We start from the raw sequence: 21,937 nt of genomic DNA, 5'->3' as shown, positions 1-21,937 counted from the left end.
TAAATCCACACAGCCACAGGGTGGATACATCTGCTTTCCCACCATCAATCTTATAATACAGGAGATCTCATGGACAAGAATGAGCCTTCTAATCTCAATCCAAGTGAGACAACTGTCTGCACTAAAGAGCAGTGGTACGCAAACCCAGTGCTGGTACGTTACAACTTGGATGACACTACTCGTTCCTAATGCCATTATCAATTCCTTCCCAAGCTTGATATGATAAACAAAGCCCTCAGTTCCTCAGAAGATTCTGGTAGAGAGAGGAGCTATGTTAAGAATCTCCACAAGAAACCCAAGGCTGGTCTACACATAAGTTTTATGGGTATAACTATTTCAGTTAGGGGTGTGATTTTTTTTAAACAAAAATGATTCTATGAATAAAAGCTCTAGTGTGGATGCAGTTAAATTGGTATAAAGCTCCCTATACCAGCACAGTTTATTCCTTTTCCTATTTGGGAATAGCTATACAAGTGTAAAGCACCTTTACACTGATATAACTGTACCCCCACGACGGGGTTGTACCACTTTAACTATACTGGTATAGTTACAATGGTACATCTTTCCAGTGTTGACAGAGCTTTAACATGTATTTCCTACCCATCACCCCACAGCGTAGATCAAGGTTTTATCTCCAGTTACCAAAGAACAAAACAAAAAGTACTGTGAATTGAGAAATTACAAAAACTTCGATATGTCACAAAAGGTCAAAAAAAAGCATTTCTGTGAAGACTTCTTATAGCAGCAGTTGTAGTTGGAGCTGATTGTTTAAACTTTTCAAAGCAGCAGCCACTTAATAAGTCAGATGGCATTGGCTGTGCTATGGTATTTTAAATGTGCTGTGGTCCAAATGAATAACAATGTAATTGCGCATAAAAGCCCTGCACCCAACAAATGGTCACATCAGGTTGCTGTTCAGTTACAGTGAAAAACTGAAATGACAAAGCCAACTACATATATTTTTTTAAATTTAAACATATGGGAGGAGAACAGGTCTTGTCAACACAAACTGTCCTGCAAGGCTGCAGCTTGGCACCAGCTCCAGCTGTGCACAACAGGCATTTCCCCTCAAGCCGACAGCACTATGCACAAGACACTGAAGAGGATCAGCATCTTTCCTGATCCACTCCTTAAAGAGCACTTAGTGCTGTGAGAGCTTTGTCAAGGAAATATAGTCTGATCCTTAAGTCACATTGTGAGATTAAAACAGTTAAAAAAAAAAGCAGCAGGCATTTTATTCAGAGTAAAAGATAAATTACTATCCCTCACTTTTGCTAGCAAAAAGGAACAAAGGTAAGTAGACAGACCAATCAACCAAAGCCCTGTGAAGTTGTATCATCTCTCTCTCTCTCTGGGTTTGTATGCTCGCAAAAGTTATACCACTTTAACTATATCAGGAGAGTTAAAGCAATTAAACCTCCCTACCATGGATGCAGTGATATTGGTAAAATGGTGCTTTATACTAGTAGAGCTATTCCCATATAGGGGAGGAAATAATTATACCACTGTAAGGCATCTTTATATTGGTATAACTATTAGTTGCTAGGAGTGTGGGTTCTCTCTACTATTCTCCTTCCTGGAAAGATTTAAGTCTGTTTTTAATTAATTAGCAGTTAAACAGCTACACTTGTTCTGAATCATCCTATACAGGTTTTGAAGCCACATTCTATCAGATGCTTTAACTAGTGAGTGAACATTCCCTACTGTTTACCATGCAAAAGGTAAGAAAGCTGAAGCATTCAGAGCATGACCATGCATCCAGACTGTCCCAGTGTGCAGAGGTGTTCAGACCAACATTTGGCTTCATGCCCCATCTTTAAGCTTTTCTTGACTGCTGTAAGATCTGGACTGATTGCCCCAGCAGCACTTCATTAACCTATTGAGATAATATCTATATTAGTAATGATATTAACCTATTTATTAACCTACTGAGATAATATTTATATTGGTAATGATATTAGAAAAGAAACTACAGTAGAGTGGGAAGAAATTCAGACCCAATTTAAGATTTCTGTACTATATTTGATGAAATATTGCCAATGATGGCTATACTGTACTGCAACTGGTAACCAAATGAAGTCTGGCTACTGCTTGGGAGGTAATTCTAAGAGGATATAGAGAGGCAACTGACCATTGACCAGACATAAAATATTTATAGAAAATGAAGTATTTCCTACTCAAAAAGTAAGAGCAGTTTGTGGAAGAGTAGTCCCAAGACTTTGTGGGTCTTCAAAGACTAGAAGAAGAATGGTCTTGTGATTTAGACTCAGCAAATCTAGGATCAATTCCTACATCAGCAATAGACATCCTGACCTCGGACAGGTCACTTCAACTCTGTAACTCACTTTCCTATATGTAAAATGGAGATAATAGAGCTTACTTTCTCTCCACCTTTGTCTTGTCTATTTTAGATTGTAATCCTTTCACACCTGGGACTGTCTCTTCCTATGTCTGTCCAGTGCCTCGCTCAGTGATACTGTATTATTAATAATAATGTGATGCCCCTAGCCACAGGGCCTCCCCGTTTGATGTTTGTTCAGTCAGCGGATCAGGAAAATTTAGAAGGAAGACAGCAGCTATAGTAAGCTTCCACTTTGTATTTTTGTGATTAAAGTGAATGTTGCTAGCCATGTTTCCTAGAAATAAAGACAAACCATGCTCTTAGAGGTATGTATTGCATAGCAGCAGAGAACTTGTTTAATAATTATTAATTTAAAGTGCAACCTACTGAAACGCTGACTTGTCAGGCCTAAATTCTTGGCACATGAAAGCTATTCTTCGAACAGATTTCGGTTACTGAAAAGTTTGCTAATGTACATACATGAGGGAATCAAATAGCCACATTAAGATATATTAAATACTTTTTCCCTTGGAAGGAAGGGGAAGGTGTTCAGAGATTAAAAGAGCACTGAAGTTTATAAGAACAAGACAATAGCTTACAATTTACAAAGTTAGTACATTTTCACAGTAAAAGATAGTAAGCATTAACAGTGTAGAAGTCTGCAGGTTGGTTCAGATCATTGGTTCACTATAAAATTCTATAGCTTGCTCCAATGTTCAAGAGCCCTAAATTTTGTTCAAGTAGCAGTAATGATAAAATAGCATAAGCAATTATGCATTCAAGTTGACTGATGTTTGTTGGTGTTTTGTTTTTTTTGAGGTCTAGGCAGCTCAGTAAATTTGACTTGATGTACTGTGGTTGGCCAATATTTATTGGCCAGACAAGGCGGACTCAGTTTGCAGATATCATGGGTGAAATTCTGGCTGAATTGAAGTCAATGGCAAAACTCCCATTGAACTCAATGAAGCCAGAATTTCCGCACACTATTTAGTTTTTTTTTCCCCAAAGCAAAGACATCACAACACCTTCCCCTCAAACACAGATGAAAACTGAAAGTTTTCAGTTATTTGAAATTTTAGGCTCTTAACTGCCCTTTTACATGCTAATTAAGTATACTGGGTTCCATTTCTGCTATATTTCTTTCTAGCTACCCAAGCCAGTGTTGTATTACCACACTATGGTGATATGGGAGGTTTATTGTCATTAAACACAACCTGCATTAAGCCCTGCATTCCTCCCTCCCATGCCTTTACATTTTAATAAAGCAGCACAGAGTAGCAGTACTGCACAAGTGCCACGACCCTAGACCTGAACACTTGTCTTCACTACTGCTGCCACGGGTATTGGGGTAAGTCCTTTTGATTAGCAGTTTGGTAAAGGTAGTTAAGGGGACTAAGAAGAAAATCAGTATTTAGAACTGGGCTGCTTTGCTCTAGATAGCTCTTTACTTAAAAGAAGGGGAAAAAATTATCCTAGTCACCACTACAGAGCCTACCCATGGGGGAAGTAAAGATTTTAGCACTGAAGACTCAGAGTGTGGTACAGGAATTGGGGTAAATGCCCAAAGAGCAAAGAGAGGTAGTGGTGAGAAATTATCATGAACAGAAGTCAGCTCTAACTTTGAGGACTGCTCTACATCTAAAACTTGGGTCAAACTAGCTTCATCATCAGGATTGTGAAAAATTTCATACCCTGCACAACAGAGTTAAGTTAACCTAATCTCCACTGGAGATACAGGGCCTGTCTTCATGACAGGGGTAAATCGACCTGAGTTATGCTACTCCAGCTATGTGAATAATGACGTAGCTTAGGTTGACTTACCCCGGTGTCTTTACTGCACTGCGTCAATGAGAGACTGTCTCCAGTCAACTTCCCTTACTCTTCTCAGAGAGCTGGAGTACCGGGGTTGACCAGAGAGTTCTCTGCCATTGATTTAGCAGGTCATAACTAGACCCGCAAAATCAATCCCTGCTTTACTAGATCCGCAAAATCGATCTCCCTGTAGTGAAGATCCCACAGTTAAGTCGATGGAAGAATTATTCCATTGACCTAACTACATCGAGTCTCAAGTGGAGGTAGCAAGTGTCTACACTATAGCAGAGTAGCTGTGGCACTGGCACTATATAGTGTACTGTAGGGTCTGCCAGCGGTGTACACATTCAGCAGTTTTATAAAGTGGCTCTTAAACAATTAAGTAATCACTACACAAATGTATTTTAAAGTTAGCTAACTTGGGGTAGAATCATACTGCAGACAAGGCAGCTTGTAATTTCATGCAACTTGGCATGTCAAATTAAAGACTATGGGGCAACTTGGAGTTAATGTGACCTACTACCTAGTATGAAGGCTACATGCTGGCTTTTCTGCACTAGGATTTTACCTCAATTAGCTAACTCATCACTACAAAAAAGTGTGTTCTGAAGTCATGTGGTTGTGTTGTCTTAAGGGGGGTAGGGGGGAATTACATAGGCTCAGATCAGCCAGTCATATGACACGTTTTGGATCATGATTTGTGTTTTCTATTAAGCAATCTCTAGAGGGTTTTTTTGGTGCCAACAATTAGAATTGTTATATGGAACTATAATTTATAGTTCTTCCCAAGTTCACTTCATTGTAAAACATGGAATCCAAGGATAAGGAATATATCATGTACATTGGGTAGGAATTTACTATATTCCACTTCAGATTCAATAAAGAGAACCCACTTGCACAGTTTAAGTGGTTGTCCTACCTTTCGTATTTGCAGCTAAAACTGAAATATTACATCTTTTGTACATTAGTCTTCCCACTAAACTATTTCTTTAGTATTATCTTACAATGTTTTTGAGTGAGAGCTATTTAAAAAACCTCACTCCACTTCTGGGAAAGTCTTATGAAATCAAAGAGATGAAATCAGGAGAGTTATATAGCAGTTACTCTAAAAAACCTACATAAAATTGAGAGAACAATACATCTTTGCTATACATTTTAAAAACCAAACATCCTGTAGAACCCTTCAGCGGAAGTCTCCCTTGAGTTCTATGGGACTGTTAAAAGAGCAGATAAAAACCAAACAGCACTATTAAAATTCGACTGGACTTTTCCCATGGGAAAAAAAAGACTAAAGATAAATTAAAAATAAAATCTTGATTACAAGCACAGAGACAAAACAGAACTTTTCTATGCCACTTTCATACCATAAAATAGAATATAAACAGTGTAAAAAAACAGATATGTTCTGTTGGCTGCAGCTTAGAACTCATGGAAAGTATTCGGAGAATCTCCTCTTCATATTTGTCTTCATCTGAAAGGAAGAATGAAACAAGTAGCTCTTTCAATGGTGAACTTGCACATCTTCTGGTTTTATTAAAAAAACTTGAGTCCTTGGAATGCATTTCTGCTGGGCAGTCAGTAGCACAGGGTGTTTAAAGGAGCTGTTTATGAATAGCTGCTAATACTGAACATTCACAAGATAAAAGAGTCTGAGCTTTTCCAGTCCTCACTATCATTCAGTCTGTAAACTCTAAATAGCTGGCAGAAGTCAAATTCTTTAACTGCAGGTCATCCAATTTACTAGCTTTGGCAACACAGAAATTTTGGATAAGAAGCTAACTCCTGTTTTATTTTGCAAGTCACATAATATTTGGTGTTTTTCTTAAGGCCTTAGCTGCTGGAATCAAACAATTGCATGAGAATCTCAGCTTTCATTAAAAAGAAAATAAAAATAAGCTTCTAACTCTCAGTTACAGGGGAAAAAAAATCTTAAAAACATTGAGCGTATGCTTTAAAGGCACAGAAACTAGAACCCAAATTTTGGCTTAAAAAAAAAACCTCTCATGATATTTTGTGACCTGACTCATGATTTTTGAATGTCTGGAACTGGCAGTGCACACTATTGAAATTACAGTGATGGTGATAGTGCCTCATTTGAGAATAGTTACTAAACAGGTTCATCTTCCAAGACTTAAGACATTAAGTTTCCTGTTTCTAATGCTTACATTAAGCTTGTTTGCAACCTAGAGCTTTAGAGCCTGTTTATGTTAAGGAGGAGGATGGAAGATTATGCATCTACTACCCCATTCTCTTAAGCAAATGTACTTACCACAACCATCTTGAAACATTTGTGGGATACAGTGCAAAGTCCCATAAACACATTTGCATAGGGAACAATCTTTCTGTAGCCAGTTTCCATGGAGAACAGCACCACAGTCTCTGTTAAGAACAACAGATTTCAGATTTTAAAGGCGATCCCATTGGAACAAAATACACCATTTTCATCAGTTCCTTTACCTTTTCCGTTCATCAAAGTCACAGTATCGCCCAGTGAAATGTTTTGGACATGCGCAAAAACTGCCTAGGATACAGGTTCCTCCATTTTTGCAGCAGTGTCTATTTAACTTCTTGCCTGGGGTTTTGAAAAAATAAATTGTTACACTTATTTGCATGCCTATCAGCATTTGACAGCTAAATGGGGATCCCTTTTACCTGCACTGAAATACATGGAACTAGACAGACAGTGAGAAATAGGTATTTTGTAAAGAATTAGAAGAAGTGTCCCTTCAACAAGAGGTTACTTGAGTTTTGGACACCTATATCTTAGTACCAACACAGACTAGGAACCAAGGCAGCCCTTCAGTCCCATAATTTTCTCATGTTACTGTCTACCACACACTGAAATCAAAGAGGGGGGAAAAAAACCTAGGTCGACAAAGTTGTTTTTAGTAAAATAATCCCAATCCACAGTGATCAGGAAAACTTTACTAGCATGTGACTAGTATAATTTGGCAATGATATGGGGAAGGCCTTTTAGTATCTTTTCAGGTAAAGCTACAGCTAAAGGAAGAAGCGTCAAGAGATTTATTAAATAAGAAATTCGTGCCTTGCAGAAATTTTAAAGACTACTATGGAAAAACTATATTGGACTCATTTATTTATGCTTTTTCATCATCAAGAACAATTCTATGGCCTAATGCAGAGCAAAATATTTTCAAGATGAAGCAAGTAAATTTAATTTCCCACCCTACGCCCACTATTTAAAATGTATTTGATTTAACTTAAGCCAATAGAGGATGCATTCATAGCAATCTCAATAGTTGGGGTCTGGAACAAAAGATTTTTAAAAAGCCTCAATTAGCCCTGGGCAAATACTGTCAAGTGGTTACTCACTGGAATTGCATTGGCCAGTGATCATGCCTTTGTTGTAGGCTTTCCAAGGGCATCCTAGTAAATGAGTTTATAGGCAGAGAGGTTTGCAGAAACATTGGATTTTACTTGGCTATTGGAAAACAATCAAAGAAAGTTCATCTTCCATGAGCATTCACATCAGAAATGTGACTTTAAAGAATAGAAACACAGGGAATAGAAACATATAGAGTGACTTAGGTGGCCCATGCCCAGATATGGGCTACAGACCAAGATTTATTTGTTTAATGTCTTTAATAAGTACTTGAGTGCACATAGACAGTTAGCAAAACAGAGCAGAGGTAATTTTCAAGTTAGTTATTCATTATGAATTATTCACCCAGCACTCTTCTCACTATTCATACGGTAGAAAGACTGGTGCAGGTGCAGTTTTCCTAATTATACATAATGCATTAACTTACTGTCTGTGAGGCCAATAAAAGGTACACGAGATTGCAGCTCTGAAAAGCCGTTTGTTTCATTTATGGTCTTCGGGGAAAAATCAAAATATCTCAGAGGTAGTTGTGTTCCAAGAACAGCCAGATTTGTCCTGTGCTTTGGGTTCCTTTCTTCATGCTCTTAATTTGCATATAGAGAAATACATTTATATAGTATAAGAATCAAAGGTAATATTTTAAAGACCCCTTTTGCCATTCAACCAATAAGATAAATCTCTTACCAGTTCCCAGTTCCAGCTTAACGGTGTCAGAGAACAGAGCCAAAATGAAAACCAATCTAAAGCAGATGGAGAACTCAGCTTAGTTGTAAAGAAGAAACAAAACTACAGTTTGAGAGAAGGGGGGGAGGGGAAAAACACATAATGCAGATAAATATGCAGTTATTAAAATTTCAGCTCTCAAGTAAGTCTTAAGTAATTACTGCCAAGTGGAAAAAAAATAAAGAAAACCTTTTTTTCTTTAAGATAAGAAAAAGTCAGTCAAAAAGTAGACTGTTGCAAAGATGACGTTCTCAATGTTTCTAACCTAGTTGGGACCCTCTTGCTCATTATCCTTCTGCCTCAGGAGACAAATGCTGTAAAAATAACTTCAGTATTCCACCAACAACTTAACGGGCACCTTCATTTACTGGCTGGGACCATCATCCACAGAGAAACCTTGGAAGCAACTTTCTTTGTTTTGTCTGGTCGAAACAAGCAGAGAACTGTTGGTGTTACTTCAGCTTTTCCTTGTAACAGCTCAATCAATAAACAATTGAAAGTCAATTATCACCTTTCTACCTCTCCTCCACACACTGATATCCCCACTAGAGCTCACCTAAACAGACAACAGAACTGAGCTTGTTGCTATCAATGAATACTGCCCCAGTTCTCCAGGCTCCACTGATTCTGCAATGATTCCTATAGACTGATGTAACTCCATTGGCTTGAGTGGAGTTAGTTGTTATTTACCCCTGTGTAAGCAGAGCTGGGCCCAATATCTTTTAGAAGGGCCAGCAGACAGACCCCTCAGGTGAATGCATATGACTCGTCTACTATTGTATGCAGCGTTGTAGCTGTGGTGGGCTCAGGATATTAGGGAGACAAGGCCGGTGAGGTAATATCTTTTGTTGGACCAACTTCTGTTGGTGAGAGACAAGCGCTGAGCTTACATACAGCTCTTCTTCAGGTCACAGAGCTCCGTGTAAGCTCAAAAGCTTGTCTCACTCACCAACAGAAGTAGGTCCAATAAAATATATTATCTCACCCAACGAGTTTCACTTGCTGTTAAGTTACATGCTCACTGTGCACTGGTAAATGACTACACAGGGGCAAGGCAATGGAGAATCAAGGCTGGAAGTCTTGCTTCCACTAGGGAAATTTTTGCACAGTTTCATACTCTTACTAATGATGGCCCAGGTCCACCAATGTTAGCAATGGTGGGAGCGCTCACGTTGATGGAGCATAACTGGTGTTAGTACTTTAAGTATTGCGTTATCTAACCTTGTTCGGAACAAATCTACTTGAATGTTTGCAAAATTTCCCTAGTGTAGTGTGGTCTTTGAAAAAAAATCAAGCAACTCTTTTCTCATGTGCAAAATTTTGTGAGCATTTTGTAAAATAACTTTCAAGTTAACTTTTGAAAATGTAGCCCTGCATATTTAGATATAAATTGTTGTTTACTAAAATTTAGCTTCAGGCATTAACATGTATCCTGGAATGTCTCTTTGTTCCCCTGTCTTGATATGAAACAAAAAGAAATATACAGAGTACAAACCTTGTTTCTTCTAGAACATAGTAGAGGAAACATTTTCAAGTTGTAGGGTGCTGTGTAGCACTTCTTTGCATAGTTCCTCCCCGCCTTTCTTCTTTTAGTTTCTTGGTGTTAAATTGAACTGGCAGCATTACAGGCCATTTTAAATCAATGCTCTCAGAACTGCAAGAAGTGTGAAGCTGCCAGTGAAGAGTCAATGAGGAAGCAGTGATAGTAGTTATCAGCTCCTCCACATAAATATCCTGAGCATTAGAGCTGGGTGAACCTTCCAAGTTTGATTAAAAAGGGATTAATGAATTTTTTTGTAAGAGAACCAATTTGTGTGGGTTTATAAACCATAAAGTTTGAAGAGGTTTGTATTTAAATGAACCCAGTTTTCCACTGGGCAAATATTATTGCAAACCTTTAGGCAAGACCTGGGTTTGACAAATTCATAGTTTTTCATGGGTTTGCTCCATTTAATTAGTTTGCAAGCACTAAAAGGGGCTTAAGCTCAAATGCTAGACCCAAAATCTGATCAAAGGGAAACAGATGTATTATTATTTGTACAGTGCTGAAAGCATGGTAGGGACTTTACATGCAGTTATGAAGACAAGGGCGTTGATTCTCATTTCATTGATGTTAGCGTGATGGAGTTTCTACTGAGAGGAGAATGAGGCCCCTTGGGTTGGATCCTTGGCTGGTGTAAATTGGTGTGGTTCCAGTGACTTCAATGGCACTATTCTGATTTACACCAGTTGAGAATCTGATTTATAGTCTTTAATTACATATTTAGAAATTAAACCAGGTCTTCAGACAGGGTAAATTGGCACTATTCTGCTGAGGTCAATGGAGCAATGCAATTTTACACTACATGAGGCTCTAACCCAATATTTTTCTGTAGGATCCCTGCCTCATCAAGTGTGCAGGTTAGACAGAGTGCAGTGAATGAGTCAGGGACATGGGAACTACACAGCCATTCTGCAAATCTATGTCTTATTTTGGCCAGATTCTTTTTGCAATTGCGAGGGTGTAAATCTGGACATAACTCTAATGGGCCTCAGAATGCAGAGACCTCAGAAACATCTGAAGTCCTGGGAAGTGGAAAGGCCTAACTGGTGGAAACGTAAGATGGGAGTGAAAAAAATCTGGAAGCAAGAAGTAGTTTGCATAGACTTCCTGACTACACACAGGGATGTGTAGAGGAAAACTGGTACAAATTAAAGTTACCTATATTGGAAATAGCACAGGAAGTCCTAGAAGTGAGGAAATCAGTGCTAAAAAGGGTAAAAAGGGAGCATTGGTGGTAGACTCCTCAAGTTAAATAATTTGTTGAGAAGAACAAGGTAACTTTTAATAAGTGGCAGGCCAGTGGCTTGAGCAGTGATAAAATGGTGAATATGGAGTCAAAAAATGAGGCCAAAAGAAGAGTTGCAACAGCTAAAAATGTGACCCGTGACAAGCTATATAACTGACTAGAACATGAGGGAGGGAAGCTATCTACAACCTAGGTAAGGAAACAGAGAAGACAAGGGATGTGAATGAGTTTGCTCATATTAGAAATGAACATGGGATATTGCAAATGAATGGTCAATCAATCACTAAAATCTGGAGTAATTATTTTGAAAGAGTGATGACTGAAGTGAACCCCAGGGAGGAACTAAGGGCTAGTCGACACTAGAACCGCTACTGCGGGCAGCTGTAGCAATCTAGCTGCACTGCTGTAGCGCTGCTACTCAAATAAATTGGTTAGTTTCTAAGGTGCCACAAGTCCTCCTTTTCTTTTTGCGAATACAGACTAACACAGCTGTTACTCTGAAAGCTGACAGGAGAGAGGTCTCCCGTTGGCATAATTACTCCACCTCCCTGCAGCTATGTCAGCAGAATTTAAATCGCTCGGGGTGGGAGGGTGATTTTTCCACACTCCTGAGTGACTTAAGTTATACTGAAGTAAGTGCTAGTGTGTACAAGCCCTAAAACCATGTAAACGGAACTGGGGAGTGATAGACTGAATACGGGAGGAAGAGGTTCTAGAATAGGCGCACTTAAGAAAATGAAAAAGGAGAAAGCACCTGGGCTAGATAAAGTACCAGTCGATGTACTGAGGTCATTGAAAAGGGATGTCTGGGAGCTTAAATTAACAACTCTGCTAGACGCTAAAAAACCTGGACTAAACAGAAACACTGGATTTATGGCTTATTACAACAATCTGTAACCCACTAACCCCGCTTTTTGTCCTATGACTGCAGAGGTGTTAATGGGCCACTTCACCTTAATGGTCCCATAGAATATGTGCTAACTACTAACGCTAAACAATCTGTTCCATCTTGCCTTTAGCTGTGATGCTCCAGTACCTTTCCCAGATCTGAAGAAGAGCTCTGTGTGGCTCAAAAGCTTGTCTCTCTCACCAGCTGATATTACTTCATCCAGTTTGTCTCTCTTGTATTTTACAAGACTGTTCAATGATATTCTTAAGAAAGAGAAAATGCCAGATGAATGGCATAAAAGCTTTGAAAAAACAACGAGGAGTTCGGTGGCACCTTAAAGCCTAACACATTTATTTGGGCATAAGCTTTCATGGGTAAAAAACCCACTTCTTCAGATGCATGAAAGCTTATGCCCAAATAAATGTGTTAGGCTTTAAGGTGCCACCGAACTCCTCGTTGTTTTTGTGGATACAAACTAACATGGCTACCCCTCTGATACATAAAAGCTTTGTAGTGCTCATTTTTAAACATAAAGGGGATATTACACTGTGTGTGTGCTAGTTATTGCCCAATTCAGCTGATATCACATGCTCTAAAAGTATGGGAGGACATTATTGAAATACATCTGCTTAAAACAATTGAAATTCAGAAGGGTCAGTGTAGATTTATGCTGGGATGAAGTACAACTGATGCCATATTTGTCCAACAAATCCTCATGGAGAAGTTTAGAGAAAAGGGCATGGTCTTTGTCACAGAGTGCTCCCTCAGCAGTGCATCACCTCACAGCCATAAACCTGCCCAGACTGTTTTCCTTTCACCACACGTACCTTTAATGCCTTTGCTCTTTTTCACACAGAACATAATGCGCACAGCTTGTAGCAAGAGGTTTCCACACAGTCTCTCTCCTCACCACAGTTCACCTTCTGAACTCCCCCTTGCTCCCTGTTCCTTCTACTTATATCCTTCCAAATACAGCATTAGGCCAGTAATTACCACTCATATGCCCATAATCCCTCAACAGAAAGTGCTTAATTGCTCACACCTGCGTCTGGAGTCTTTTCATGCTGCAGCATGTCAGTGATCAGGGTGCTGCTGCGGCTAGCACTCTGTCACAGCGGGCTTGGAGAAGCTGTATGATTTTATACCAAGGGAATTGGTTTGGTGGAGTCTGTGATGGAGGAGTATGCTGGAAGGATATGTCCATCTTGTCCAGTTTATTTATGGTGGAGTGACTGCCATAGTCAAAACCAAATGGGGCTACAGGAGAGAATTTCCAGATAATGTAGACCTGCAGCAGGGGCCAGTGTTGAGCCTCTTCTTTGTTTGCAGTTATCTTAGATGTGATAAGTGAGAATATATGAAGGTGGCTGCCTTAGAATATGCTGTTTTCTGATGACTTAGTGATATGTGCAGAAGATTGTGAGACCCTGGAATCCAGCTTTGAACAGTAGCAGCACAGTTTGGAGCAAGCGGGACTTAACGTTGATGTTGGTAAGACTGAGGCTATGATAACTGTGAGAGGAGGACCAATCACAAAAGATATTACAGGCAGAAAGCTTAAAAGAGAGAAAGAATTTAAATACCTAGGATGAATGGTTGCTGACAATGGTGGTCTCCAAAGTGATGGCAATGTACCAAAGCTGCTTGATGGGAGTTGACCCCAGTTCTCTGTGATAAAAAGATGACAATAAAGTTAAAAGGTAGAGTGTATACAACTGTATTTTGACCCATCCTAGTGCATAGAACAGAGACTTGGCCAGCCACAAGAAAATATATCAGTATGCTTTCCACCAGGGAAATGAAGATATTGAGATGATGAAATGGTTGGACGCTTTGTGATAGGAAATGAAGTGAGGTTGTGAGAGGCTTAATGTGGGTTGTCCCAGTTGAAGACAGGGAAGTTGAGGGAAGCTAGGCTACATTGCTATAGACATGTCCAACAGACATCTGAGAGTTATATTGGTAACATGGCCCTTGAAATGATTGTGGGTGGAAGATGACCAACGGGGAGGTCAGCGACTTGATACGTGAACTGGATATAAGTGGACCTTAGAGAGAACAATTTGCATGACAGCCACATGTACAATCATGAGTTTTTTGGAAGAAAGCTATAAAAGTCACTGATCCTGATTAGGGAAGTAGAAAGAAAGGAGAGGAGTAAATCTGGAGTAGATTTACATTGAATTTGCTCTAATGTAACTGAAAGTACATATGAACCCTCAGGGGACAGGCTGGAAAATGTGTAGTAAATGATGCTGGGTTGCATAGTGAAAAAGGCAGAATTCCAGAGGATGGCGAATATGATAGCTGCAGAGGATGTGTGTGGTAGCAATCAGGAAATGCTAGGAATGTAGGCACAACAAATGATGCTTATTGTGACGGTTTTTACAACTTTTTTCCTCTTGTGATTTTTTTTGTCGTGAATATTCTTAAAAGGAAATTAAAATTAAGCAAACAGCCAACTGTGTTCACAAAAGACTAGATTTTGACTTGGACTACACACCCATATAGGGGAGTAAGAACCCAGACCTTTGGTCACAGTACACAGGTGTAAGTTGGCACTGTGCAGACACCAGTCCCCCCCAGAGCAGCTGGGTGAGAAACAGGAGGGAATGGGAGAACCTTGGTTGTGGCCTTCCATCCCATGCACTAGCCAATGCAAATTACTATCCACCTGAAGCAATGGATAAGCAGGGAAGGAATTGTTCCTCAGACAGATGGTATGACTACTGGCAGCTTAGACACTATCTCTTATTGTTGGTGGTATTTTTATGATCCTCATTACTGTAATATCTGAGCATTTCACAATCTTTAATTAATGTATCCTCATAATAACCCTATGAGGTAGGAAAGTGCTACTATCCCCATTTTACAGATGAGGAACTTAGGCATAGCGACATTGAGTGACCTTGGGCAAGGTCACTCAGGGCTTGTCTACACTTACCGGTGGATCAGTGAGTGGCGATCGATTCATCGGTAGTCAATTTAGCAGGTCTAGTGAAGATCCACTAAATTGATCGCAGATTGCTCTCCCGTCGACTCCTGTACTGCACCAGATCGACAAGAGTAAGGGGAGTTGACAGGAGAGTGTCTCCCATCAACATTGCGTAGTGTGGACCCTGCAGTAAGTAGATCTAAGCTACGTCGATTTGAGTTACGCTATTCATGTAACTCAAATTGTGTAGCTTAGATTGAATTTCCCCTTTAGTATAGAGAAGGCCTCAGGAAGTCTGTAGTAGAAGAGGGAACTGAATCCATGTCTCCTAAATCCCAGATTAGTGCCCTAGCCACTGGACCATTCTTCCTTACTCAGAGCTGCACCTAAAGGCTCAATATAGCTCTTAGCTATGAAAAAATACACCTCCCCATAAGTTTTTGAATCTGCTAGTGCCTGGCCCACAAAGATATAAACCTTCTTTAATGCTGCAAATATTCTTTCTTCAGTTTACATGCTACAAGCCTGTGATTTTTTGGAGCTAAATGTCTTTAGTTCTGATTCCCCTGCTGCCTGTTTGCAGGTTAGCAGTAATTATCAGTAGAGCTAGTTTAAAAAATGGAAATATTTTCCATTGAAAATTATTTTCATTCTTTGTTCATTTTTAACTTCTTGAAATTTTCTGACCAGCTCTAAGCATGAGGCCATTCTGCCATCATAAAAACTCTCAACTTTAGACATTTACCAGGATACAGTTATTTAGAAATCTGTAACAATGTCATTAAAATTGCACTGATGGTTTGACTTATTAAAACTTCCTTTCCAAATCTAAACAATGAATGCTGGTTCTAATGGGACAACTCATTTCAACAAATTATATACTTAGTAACTGGTATTTTTTTTTAAACATTACATTCCTCCAGGTTAATTATTTTAAAGTTTTGTTTAATCTGTGTGTATTGGAAGCCAGAAATCATTAGTTCTTTGCACATGGCTTCTTCATTCTTCCATGTAATTCATTATCTTGTGTGATGAGCTGCATTGTCTCCACTTGTAATTACCTTTTGTAATTACCACGGCCCCACTTGTCATGTTTGCTCGACAGAGCAAAAGATAATATATGTAATGGTTAGAGCACCTTTTGTATTTACTGTTGACACTGATACAAAGCCCAGCTGCTTAAACCTGTACTTATAATGAGAAATTTTCTCTTTGGTGAGCCACTAGGAGAATGGGGAATGCGGTAGGCTTATGCCAGGGATGATACTCTGTTTCCTGCTCTATATTTGTTTTCATGGTGTCCAACGCTTGTTAATTGGCTCCATGAATCATGTACAGAAGAAAACATTGACCATTTCAGAGTGAATTACCCTCTCAACCCTAATGTCAATACATTGCATGTTATGAATGGTCATAACATTAAAATTCAATTTTAACCACCTCCACCCCTCCTTTCTCATTCTTGGTCCTACTCTCTTTTTGTCCTCCTCCTCCCACAAATTACAAACTATCACAAAACATTAAAAAAGCCCAAAAACAACAAACCCAACCCTGCAGCCTCACATGAGTACATTGGTTTTCCTTCCTTTAAATGTCCTTTGCTGTTGTGATTTGATGTTAATAGTGGTGTGGAGACCTCAGGTACTGCCTCTTGGACGTTGATGCTGCCATTTCCCATGCTGCTTTGTTGTACATTTCTTTCTTCTCTCTGCCTGTAGAATGGGACAATATGTACGGCAGAGAAAGAAGGACTACATCACTAACTGGGCTCTGGTAGCACTGGAATCTTTTCCGATGAAACCTGAACCCAAGCAAAATTCACTAATCTTTTTTTCTTTACAACTCCAAATCCAGTTTTATTACCTTGTTCATTTGGGCAAACTTCTTCCTTTTCACATGGACACTTTGTCTGCCAATCCTTTTATCTGCACACAGAGTCACCATATTTACCTGAGCACTTGCTGACACATTTATTAGGTCATGGAAGTATCAACTAAATTTAAATCTAATAAACAAGATGACACTGAGATGAGAACTTACACACTAAGCTTTTTTGCTGTTTTTATTTGGATATACTGTACTCCCAATGGGAGAGGATCAGGTTCATTCCCAAGAAATAGATACTGCTTGTTCTTCTGTTCACAGTTTTTATAGGTCTGGATTAAAACTTTTCTTTTCCCTTGTTGCTCTCTACTTTATAAAGTTATGATCAACAATTTGGCCAAAGTACAAATACTGCCCCGGGGGAGCTTGCTGCCCTATGGTGAGACTTACAGGCAACAATACACAGCAAAGCAAATCACAACCTAGTTTTTAAAAACTGTTGGGCCAGATTTATCACTGAGACCAATAAAGTTATGCCAGGGATAAATTTGTCTTAGTGTGTTCAGTGAATTTAACTACACTGTGCCTTACTCTGTGTGTGACTTCACATGGTTTTAAATGGAGCTGTGGGTGCATATTCACGAGGAAAAGAAGCTTGGGTGTATTCTTACTGCATGGTAGCGGCCACACTGGAAAATTCTAGGGAAGACCAGGCAGTTTGCAGCTTTCACGTGTGGGCAGACTGAGGTAAAGACTATGGGGCGCTTATGATTTACCCCAGTGACTCTCAACCTTTCCAGACTCCTGTACCCCTTTCAGGAGTCTGATTTGTCTTGTGTACCCCCTAAGTTTCACCTACTTAAAATCTACATGCTTACAAAATCAAACATAAAAACACAAAAGTGTCACAGCACACTGTTACTGAAAAATTGGTGACTTTTTCATTTTTACCATATAATTATAAAATCAATCAGTTGGAATATAAATATTGCACTTACATTTCAGTGTATAGTATATAGAGCAGTATAAAAAAGTTATTGTATGAACTTTCAGTTTGTACTGACTTTGCTCATGCTTTTTATGTAGCCTGTTGTAAAACTAGGCAAATATCTGGAAGTTGATGTACCCCCCCTGGAAGACCTCTGTGCACCTCCATGGGTACGTGTACCCCTGGTTGAGAACCACTGATTTACCTCAATTTGCTAATCTATCTTAAAACTACAAATGCCTTGCTTTGCTAGGATTTTATCTCATGTTAGTTATCATTAGTTCCTAGTGGTGACAAGATTTGTGAGGTATCGGGCACTAATAGGAGGTGTTTGTTTCCTGATATCAGTGTACGCCCTTCCTCTCTGGCTTCTTGGCACCTATGATCACTTCAGTCCTTACAAAAAGCTAACATCATTTTCCTTGTCTATCTTTTTGAATTCCTCAGTGACCCAATTTCTCCACTGCATGAAGTTCACACTTATTGTCCTTGCCTTTTAGACCCCACAACACCTGACCCGTCTTTTCTTATCTTTCCTTGTCTCTTGTGTAAAATAATGCATGGCATGTCTACATATACTTACTGAAAGGTATGTTGGACTTATCAAAAGACAATGGATAGACCTGACTGGATATCAAGGATTGAATAATGGAGAGTTCTTTAGCTCAGTAGTACCCCAGCACTTTAAAGCAAAAATAGTATTGCTCATGAATTAGCAGTCATAGCGAACTCCTCTTTCATTCTGGGAGTGTTCCTTCTCCACTTTAGTCCCACCCAGAATGCTGCTGACTAAGGCCTGGTCTACACCTAAAATAGGTTACCCTAGCTATGTTGCACAGGGTTGTAGAAAAATTCACACCCCTGAGTGATGTAGGTAAGCTGACCTAAACTCTGATGTAGGCAATTGCTAATTTGACAGAAGAATTCTTCTAGCAACTGCCTCTTGAGGGGGTGCATTTACTACAGTGATGGAAAAACACCTTCAGTCACTGTAGCAAGTGTCTACACTACAGAGCTAGAATGGCGTAGCTGCAGCTCTACAGCTGTAGTACTTGAGGTGTAAATATGCCCTAAGTGGAATGCGAATACAAACACCAGATATGTGCAACTACGGCATAGAAGCCATCATCCATCCATACAACATTTCCACATTCCAGTTGCACAACTCAGCATGTACTGGAAAAAGGATCCTTTGCTGTGTGTGTGTGTGTGTGTGTGTGTGTGTGTGAGAGAGAGAGAGAGAGAGAGAGAGAGAGAGAAATTGGATGTTTGTTTTCTTCATAGCATGACAATATTGTTGAAGGTAGAAAGGATCATATTTGGTGCTTATTGTTATGTATGTGAATTAAGTAGGTATTAATATAGTTTAGTCAGTAGATGGTGCTGTTTGTTCCATTGTTACTACACCCACTCCTGTTACAGCAGTCTGTCCTTGTCTGTGTGCTGCCTCTGAGCAGGTTCGGAATCATTCCTCTGAATTGCTGTTGTTTGTTAAAATGCAATGCTCCAGGGCATAAGCTGATCACTTTTGGGGATGTATGGTAGGATGTACTCTTCAGCGAGTCATTTCTCCCCATCAAACCTAATCTCTGAACAGGCTGCCAATGGTAGGATGTTGGTGTAGAGTAGATAGGCCAATGGTCTGTTTCCTCTTCATAGCACTCCTGTTCTCCTGACAGAAAATTAGTGAGAAGGATAACTGCGCTACTTCTATTTTTAGCCTTACTTGGAAAACAACACGTTCCCATCTATTGATCTCATTGCATTAGGCCTTGATGATGATGTGAACTCCTGGAAGAAGGTTCTGCTTCTTCGCTGTTTTGATATGGACAGAAGGCAAGCTGCATTTCACTCACTGTACTGCCGCCTCTCAAAATGCCCTCCTATTTCAAGCACCACCAGAGTTCTGTGCAGTGATTGGTGAACAAATAAGACATAACCAATCAGTATTACACCAGGGGCCTGCTGCATGTTTGGTTTGTTGCATAATGAAATCAAATAAGAGTTCAATTGACTGATAACATTCCCATTACTCAGCTCAGAGAACACCCCTTAAGTTAGGTTAGTCAGTTACCATCAAGTGCCAGTGGAAGCAGTGCTAAGAAAGGGGCCTTGAGATTGAGCGTGGGGCTTTGCTCTGGATTTACGTCTGCACACATCCGTAATCATCAGGCATTAACAATATTATTAATTATTATTATTATTTCTATAGTGCTTTGTGTTCTTTATAGCTTTGTTAGCTACCTCCCATACAAGACTTGTGCAGTCATAGCATTGTTCTTCCTTCAAAAAGATTTGGAAAATGTTCAAGTATCTTGCAGAAATCTCCATTAAAATGCTGTGAGTCTCCCTTAAAACATTAACAAAATCCTGCAGGAACTCTTAGCAGGTTTTTGGCTGGTAATTTGCAGGTTATTGCAAATTTATCTATGGACATGTCACCTCCAAAAGAATAGCCTCCACAAGCCAAAATGACTTCTGATACTCTTTAATAGTATTGGGGATCAACTTTTTCTCTCATTCTCTTGTGGGCTTCTGAGAATTGCTTACTCTAAGAACCCTTGGGAACTGGGAATACTAATCATGTCTTAGCATGGATGCTCCAGACACATTTTAGAGCATCCGTCTCATAGCTGCAGCTAAGCCAGGAATTAAAAGTTGGCCCCGTTCCTCAGTACCCTTTCAGACTATATCAGGAAGGGCCAATTTCACAAGGTCAGAAGGGCATTGATACCTTTCTTTCAAATAGGTAATGAGCTGTCCTATTGGAATGATTTGAAGTGGGACTTGTGGATACTGTAGTGTCACTCTGCAGCTCTGTCAAGTACAGATGGCTCTTGAAGGCCATATGAATGCTGTGAAAATAAAGCAACAAGCAGAAATAATTTTGGTGGCCAAGTATTCTTGTCAACACTGAGTCATGGTTAAGCACTGCACAGCTTCTTTAGTGATTGGAAAATCTACACAGCTAATTCCATCTTGTCTTCAGCCTGACACTGGGCCATTCTCATGCGGAATAGCTTCTGCTAGACATTTGTGGGAACTGTATCTCCAAGGAGCTGTTGTTTGCTACACTGTTGCACTAAAGCATTGCCTACACTAAAAGTTTTGAGAAAGTCTTTTACTGATGCATCTTTACTGGAGGTGGCAACAATGGCAAGCTCTGGTATAGAAGGGCACTGAAATTCTCTGGTGTTTTAACTATTGTGCTGTTTAGAATAGATCTGTTCTGAGCAGGATTCAATGACATGGTGGTAAAAACACCAGTGCATTGTCTACCCTAATGTTCTCTCTATTTCTACCAATGGTAGAACTGCACTGGGAGAATCTGGATCCCATAACATTCAGGGGTTGACCCTTCATCTCAGAGGTCTTCTAGAGATTGTTAGCAAATTGAATATTTGCAGAACTCTATTTCTTCATATCTGAACAAGTGAGGGAGAGAGAGCAGGAGAACTGTTATGTCTATGCAGCTAATGTTTAATATTGTTTACTCAATAGATTGGGTTATTTGTTCCTGAGTTAATTGTAGACACTCATGCTGTTTTATACAAAATAATAGGCTAGCAGGTAGTGTTCAGATATAGTAATTGGAAGTTGTGCATGTGTTCTAAGCAGAATGAAAGTAAAAAGATGGGTTCTTTGAACCCCCTTGATCTGTGTCTTAATTCTTAATGGTTTAACTGGCTCTGTGAAACCAAAGAAGCAGTTGGACACGGCTGAACAAGCTATTTTTGGAAACAGCTTTGGGAACTGAATACTCAGTACAGACTTTTTAGATATGATATGGATCAGGTTGTATTGTTAGTTGCCAAACTTTCTGGCATTCAATCATACAGCTAGTCTGAAGATTTAAATACCCATTATACAGATGGGAAGCTGGTTATAATGACACTGACCTCCTTTGTAAAGTCTTTGAGATGTACTCCGGAAAATTGCTGTGTAAGAGCTAGGTAATATTATTATTTATTTATCTCTACAGACATTTTCTACAACTCCCTGAACTGGTCCAAATCCTTCCTCGAACTGAACCCAGTGAGTTGTAGTGGGCTACAGTCTCTCACTTACACCTTCTTCTTTGGAGGCACAATCCTCTTTCTCAATTTATTCAACATCTATATGAATCAATTGTTGCAGCTGGGGAGGCAACATAACTTGAAGTGTCAGCTGTCTATTTCTGAGTCCCAGCTCTACATCTCATTATAGCAAACATAAACAATGCCTTTCCCAATGCCTAGGTAACATTAACAGCTGAATGAATAGCAGTTGGTGGACCTGAAACAAGTCAAGAAT

The 21,937-nt window shown here is 39.5% G+C and overlaps 1 protein-coding gene across 1 annotated transcript in view; it reads left to right on the top strand.

Moving 5' to 3' along the window:
* Positions 1 to 1,668: 1,668 nt before the first annotated feature.
* The window catches only part of LRRC2 (leucine rich repeat containing 2), a 102,797-nt gene continuing 82,528 nt past the window's right edge, over positions 1,669 to 21,937 (top strand). The window contains exon 1 of the mRNA XM_074953129.1: positions 1,669 to 1,721. Within this exon, the coding sequence (XP_074809230.1) occupies positions 1,713 to 1,721 (9 nt within the window). The 5' untranslated portion in view covers positions 1,669 to 1,712. The remainder of the gene's footprint in view (positions 1,722 to 21,937) is intronic.

This window comes from Natator depressus, chromosome 5 (genome assembly GCF_965152275.1).
Source record: "Natator depressus isolate rNatDep1 chromosome 5, rNatDep2.hap1, whole genome shotgun sequence".
Taxonomy (NCBI): Eukaryota; Metazoa; Chordata; order Testudines; family Cheloniidae; genus Natator; species Natator depressus.
This window is presented reverse-complemented; position numbering and strand designations above follow the sequence as displayed.